The sequence below is a fragment of the Suricata suricatta genome, chromosome 7, assembly GCF_006229205.1.
Source record: "Suricata suricatta isolate VVHF042 chromosome 7, meerkat_22Aug2017_6uvM2_HiC, whole genome shotgun sequence".
In the NCBI taxonomy this organism is placed as follows: domain Eukaryota; kingdom Metazoa; phylum Chordata; class Mammalia; order Carnivora; family Herpestidae; genus Suricata; species Suricata suricatta.
The window spans coordinates 63,064,675-63,071,339 of NC_043706.1; the positions used below are offsets into that span (position 1 = coordinate 63,064,675).

General features: G+C 43.1%; 1 protein-coding gene across 1 annotated transcript in view; it reads left to right on the forward strand.

Annotated features, from left to right (window-relative positions):
• The first annotated feature begins 5,995 nt into the window (after positions 1-5,995).
• The window catches only part of KCNQ5 (potassium voltage-gated channel subfamily Q member 5), a 512,482-nt gene continuing 511,812 nt past the window's right edge, over positions 5,996-6,665 (forward strand). Inside the window, exon 1 of the mRNA XM_029943186.1 lies at positions 5,996-6,054. Coding sequence (XP_029799046.1) covers positions 5,996-6,054 — 59 coding nt within the window. The remainder of the gene's footprint in view (positions 6,055-6,665) is intronic.

The following is a 6,665-nucleotide window of genomic DNA, read 5'->3' on the forward strand; positions in this document are numbered from 1 at the left end:
TCTCCTGTTAGACAATAGGACTAGTCTTTAAGTCACTGGTTTTCAAAGATAATTTTAACAGCCTTTTTAATATAATTTTATTCAGAAGCCTCATAATAACAGAGAAAAACAAATCCCCAGTTAGAACCCCAAGACCTTGCATGCCCCTCTTCTGCAATTACTGACGTGTCTGAAGGACTCCAGGTATGTTCCCCTATAGCTCTGAGCAGCAGTGTTTGAAAACTGTGTTGATATTTAAGAGATAATCAGCCTTTTAAAGATACGTAACTATAAATGTAGCTCTATAGATAGTCGATTCTCTTAGATCATCTGGTCAATTCCTCAGTCTTTCCTTATAAATAAAATCAAGCAAAAATATATTGTTTATCCAGCATGCTTCTTCCTTTCAGGTAAAACTAAACATGAAAAATGCATTTATTATATTAAATTAGACTTTTGTAGAAATGTTAGTTTATCATTAAAAATGATAGTTTTAATTTAAAATGTTATAATGGTAGAATTAATAGAAAGTATCCAAGATGCCTCACACCTCACAAATGGCAGTGGAATATTGTCAGTCAAAATTGCAGCTCTGTTGTCCAATTTAAATGACTGCTCAGACTTAGCCACAGGACCTGTGAGAGTGGCATGCTAGCCACTCCAGTCTCACATTAGTTGACATTGTGGTTTGTTTAGAGTCTTTCTCAAACCGAAATCCTCGCTTGCTGCTCCCTCTTTCTTACCCTTCAGAATCATGATCTCCATTCCCTCATTTTTAAATTCTTTCTCTTCCCACTCTGACCTAATTCCTATTTCTACAGTTCTACAAGGAAACAAAAACCAGAAACTACTTCTTCAAATAATTTCCTTGTTGCCAAGTCCAAAATCCTTGTCTCACTTGATCTCTTTCCAACATTTCTCTGTTGAAGCTTCTTTTCTGGCTATGGTAGCATTGATTCTTTGTGGTTACTCTGCTTTCTCTGTTTCCATCTTCTTTCTTCTTCCTTTCTTCCTTCTTCCATACCCTAACTGCCCTAAATGCTGATGGTCACCAACATTAAGTCCTCAGTCCTCTTCCTTTTTAAGCCAATTTATATGTTTTCCCAGGTAATCCGACCCCAAGCTATAACTCTCATCTAGTACATATATACATATATGCCGGTGTATATATATGATTTACTGCCTTAGTTCTCTACCCTCCTCCTATAGTCACACCTATAAAAGCACCCTGGGCTCCAATAGAACCCAACTTCTTATCTTTCTCAAAGCACAATCAGCTCTCTAGACTTCACATTTTCTCAAATATTTTCTCTTTCAATACCCTACCTTCATGTCTTCATAAAAGTCCAATTACTTCAAGACTTAGCTCAGCAATTGCATTCTTCAGGAAACCCTGTGTAGCCTCCCATAACATCCTTTGCAAACCTCTGTGAACTCATCACCATGTTATAGTTACTTGCCCACCTATCCATCTCCCCAATGAGCCCACGAACATCATAAGACTCAGGATTGTTTTTCATTTCTGTAACCATTCCAGCTAGCACAGCACCTGAAATTAATGATTGCTTATTGGAAAAATGAGTACGTTTTGGGAGGTTCATAAAGGTTGCCTTCTTAATTCCTCTTTGAAAAAGTGTTGATAAAATGTGAGTACCACTAGGGGGCACAGAATTATAACACAATTTTCCAGTACAGTAGCTCAAAGATATTTTCCTTCTGTGTCAGTCTCTTAACACAGTTTCTAAATATATGGATCTTTAAGAGATCCAATAGCTATATTCAAATTCCCTTCAGAAAGAAGAGCTAAAGTAGTTGGCTGAAAGAAAAACTATTGCCGCCATACCAGCATGTCAGAAAAAAATGAAGTTAAGCACTTGTATCACTCAGCCAAATACAACAAACAGTTTTATGAACAAAAGTGAGGGTAGGATTAGGAAAAAGATTACAATGTAAACACAATTTCAAGAAATTAATACTATAAGATTTGGGACTGTTTTAAAATGTTCAATAGAAAAAAGTATCTATGAAAGGAAGCACTTCCTTCTTTAGGAAAAGTGAACAGGAATATTGAAGCTACTTCTGTGTTTAGAGTGAAACCCCAAATTGCCTTAAAACAACTAATAGAAATTTCCCAATCCTTTTCTTTTGGAAAGAGAAACTGTCAAAATTATTAACACATATTACTAGGCTAAGCTTTTTATTTCAAAAGTTTGGTATTAGTTTAGTAGTTAAAAATCTAGGTTTTTATTTTTCTTTCAGAGGTTTTTATTTTGTTTTGTATCAAATTCCCATACATTTGAGTGCTGGCTCAACAATTAATCATTTTGAAAAATTATTCACTTATCCACACCTCAGTTTCTTCCCCTATAAATTAGGTATGGTTGCAGTGCCTACTTGTGAGGCTATTGTCAGAATCAAATAAAATAATTTTTGCAAATCAGTGCATAATAACACATGCTAAATATTATTTTCTTTGACAGTGGTTTTTAGCACATTATTTTAGCAATTCATAGGAAAATAAATTTTTATTAGTTGTTAAATAAAATGGATTTTTTTAGCCTTTCCCCTACTCTTTGTACCCCTACCAGCCTCTCTTCACACCCATATACATTCCATCTACACCCTTTTTGCATCCCTGGGGCAGAGGCTTTTCTGAAAAGGCCATGCCTCATGCATTGTGTGGAGCGGAGCCCGGATCCCTACTGTGCTAAATCCTTCATGTATTTTGGCTAGCCCCAGAAGATCTCTCATATTGCCCTGGGTTCTCTGATTAATTTCTGCTTGTTGGGAGAAACATTTTGAGTAGCTTTTAACATTATATCTCTTATAGATAAGAATTCTTATTTGACTAAAAATGGTGCTGTGATACACAATACCCCTACGTTTAAAGTATTAAGAAAAGGTAAATATGTTAACTGAACCAATAATATAATAAGATATCTAACAAACACAATTATAGTTGCTATGCTTATTGGTTTGATTTGATCTGATAGGAGGGAAATAAAAGCTAAGGAAAATGATGGTATAGCTTAAAGGGCATTCTATTCAAGAGTTAGGAGACTTCACTTCTGCCGCTAGGCCTATAAGACAAATAGCTAAGCCTTGAGCAAGTCACTGAACAGCAGCCAAACAATGGATTTCCATTTCATCAGTAAATTTCCTTTTGCTCTAAGGGTTTGAGGATTCTGCTTATCATTATTACTATTCTGGTTGATCCAGGAATCTCACATGGATCAAAGTGTATCCACATCACTAAAAAGTGGCATTTGTGTCACTCACTATAGTTTATATGAACCATGAACATGACTTGATGGGAAGATACATTGAGGGGGTAGGGCTGGGGCAAATGGGAATATGGAAAATCCTAGAGAAAAAGGAATGGGGGAGAGCAATAGGATCACTGACATTTGTGAAACCAGCTCAGGTCTAGCTGTTCTTCCTGAAAAGTCTTACTGGGCATCTCCTTGCTCTTGTAAGGAATTTTCAATACTATTATTTAAGAGTACCCTTCAGAAGAAAAACATAATGGCATAGAAAACACACTGAAATAAAATATTTCTAGTATATATTTTCTGTTGAAACTATCCCCATGTAGACATCAGAGAACACAAGTTTCCAAGGTCACAAATTTCAGGCAGGCATGTTACAATATCTAGAGAGGGAACGGTTAAAAGCAAACCCATCTCAAAGGATGGGAAAGGCTAATCGATTTACACTTTATGCTAGCAATAAACAGTTGCCTTTGGAAAAAGTGGTTGTCTTTGGCCTTTTATACCTCTTCATAATGCTCTAAATGTTATGCACAGAATACACCCTATCTTGTTTTACTCTGCACAATATGTATTCCATCCTCTCTTCTGATATCTGGATTTTAATATTTCAGGAAAATAAAAGGCAGTTTCCTAGCAACATTTGTATTCAAAGGCACAACAACCAAAAAAGCTTCATGACAATACTTTGTTTTTCCCACAATTAATTCCTGCCTTTTGGGGTAAGTGAGCAGGAAGTAAAGAAAGCAAGGTACACATAAAGAGAATCCGGTAGAAGAGGCCATGCAGCCTCACATGGCTTTTCCTTCTCTAGTATGCCAGGGTAGATGGTTAGGGCATGCAGCTAAACACCCCTTTCTGAAAGGTAGTTGACAGACACATTGAAATAAAACGATGTGCTCTTCTGTACATACTCAGTTGGAGATGAGGACTGATGGAATATTGAACTGGGAAGTGAGATTTCTGAGTTCCTAGCAATCCTTATTCAACCTGCTGTGAACAGTTGGACAGGTCTCCTTCACTAGACTAGCTCTCTAACTGGAGGTTACCCTAGAAGATCTCAAAATTCTAAACCATTAAGAAATCAGTTCTAAACAGCTACTTATTACCAGATCTGATTTTTTAAGTTTCATGGCATTTACTTAAACCACATCATGGTTTCACTGATACTGCTGGACCGCCAGGAAAATATCACTGAGAAATTAGGCAGCAGGTGCTTTTCCAGAGAACCGTGTCAGTGCTGGTTCTGCCTTCCCAAAACTTCCTGCCTGCATGCTGGGCAGAGCTGCATCAGTGAGATGGAAGTGACCTGACCTGCTCAGAGGCGGTGGTTAATGTTTGCAAGAAGGAAAAACCGCTTGGTTAAGAGGAAATGGTGTTCGTTTATTCGCTTGCAAAATAGCCAAGATTTTCAAGTTTAAAGCATGCACACGAATCATTTTAAGACTCTAGATCTTTCACCCTGAAAGTCCAAGCACAGAAACTCCGCTGGGAGTCTAAATATAGCAACAGCAAACTCCCCCCACCCTCAGCTGGGGTCTCGTGCTGTTCTAGGATTGGAGAGCTTGCTCCAAGGCGCTTTCCGCATCTGTCTCGAATAGCAGGGCACAGAGCAATCTCTCGCACCTCCACAGTGCGTGGGTGTGAAGTGTATTAGGGGAAAGCGACAGTGACTCTGGGTACTGGTGGTTGGCTCACAGTCACGTGGCACCGCGGCCAGCTGCATCTAGCGGCTCCAGCTCAGAGCTAGTGACCGCCAAGGATAGGCTTGGGGAAAAAGGAGGGAGGGAAGCAGGGTCCTCCGGGTGACCAGCAACCAGCGAGAAGGCTTCAGGCAAACAACAGTGTAACAATGCAAAGTAAAAGAAAGTAAAAGTAAAGCATTTAAATGGAGCTACTGCCAGTAGCAGAAAGAAGCTGCTGCAGGCGTGGGTGTGTGTACAGGAGGGAGTTGAGAGAGTATCTATCCCTGAGGGGCGGAGACAACTGAAATAAGACTTTTGCTTTAGTACTGCCTCGGTTTCAGGCTTCTACAAGGAAAAGACAGACGGATTCACTACCTTGAGATCATCTGCTCTGGTGGAACCTTAGTTTTCTTCAGTCTAACTTGGTGGGGTTTTTTTTTCCCCTCGTAATTTTGGGAGTGGGGGTGAGAATCCACTCTTTTCATTAGAAGTTCCCAAGCCTGGCTCTCTTACAGTTTCCCCGCACGGACTGTGAGGTTTCACTGCTTATGTTTTATAATGCAATGTTGCTGAAGGCCAGAGGCCGAAGCCGGTAGCACCGTGGCCTCCCTCCTCGCCAAGGGCGCGCACGCTTGGGGTCTCCAAAGTGTCAGACGTGGTGGGAGACTCAAACAGTCCTAACTCGTCACACATGTCTCACCGTGTAAGTTACAGCCTACAGGAGTTGGGGAAGGACCCTGACAAGCCGGTGTCTTGGGCTCTCCTCGCTCCAGGATTGTTCTCCCAGACTCTGGGGCCGCTCCTGCCACTGCCGAGGCTTAATAGTTTAGTGACTTTTTCGGACTTAAATGGAGATTTCTTGACGAAGGGAGCCCAATCCGCTCCCCCTGCTTCGCGCCGCTGTCAGGCGGAGCCCAGGGGCAACTCCTTAACTGCGGAGGAGCCACTCAGTAGTTGTTATGCCCTCCCTCCACCCCTCCCCCCGGGCTGGGAAGGGATGTCCAGTTACTCGAGGGCTTGCTGCCTGATGCTGGGATGGAAAGTCACAGCCCGAAAGCTGGAATGAGCCGCGGGGAGATGCCCGCCGCCCGCCTCTCCGGCTTGGGCATCGTGTCCTGCCGGTCTGCACACTGAACTGGCAGGGACCCTCCAGCTGTGCGGGGACCCGAGCGCCACTGCCCGGAGCGTCGCCCCACGCGCTCAGGTACTGGCTAGTACCTGAAGGGCAGGTCAGGGCCGTTCCACACACACCCCTTGCGGAAAGGATAGCAGGACCTAGCCTGTCATCTTAGCGGCGGGAGTGAGCGGAGACCTGCATCTCCAGTTTCTCTTCGGGGCACCAGGCCGACTTACCTTCCGGACAGCTCCAAAACCCCCGAGACAACTCAACCAAACTCGCGCCTCCGAGAGGGGCTGTGGAGCCAGGGGAGGGGGCGGACGCAGTCTGGGCGTGGGGAATCTAGTGAGAGAGGGAAGCGGGGAGCCTGGGACTGGGTGTGCGCGCGTGGGAGCGCGCCCGGAGCGCCCCGCACTCCGCGGCCCCGGCCCCGGGGGCACTTGGGAGGGAAGGAGTGCTAGCTGCGGTAATAAGAGGAAGCAAGGGGAACCCTCTCAAAGTGACGCCCCAAACAGGTCCTGATTTCGAATTCGAAGCTAAGACTGCTAGAAATTGGGCCTCCTTTGCACACCCCTCTCCGCCCCCACCCCAAAGCCCCAGCGGTTTGCTGGCTGC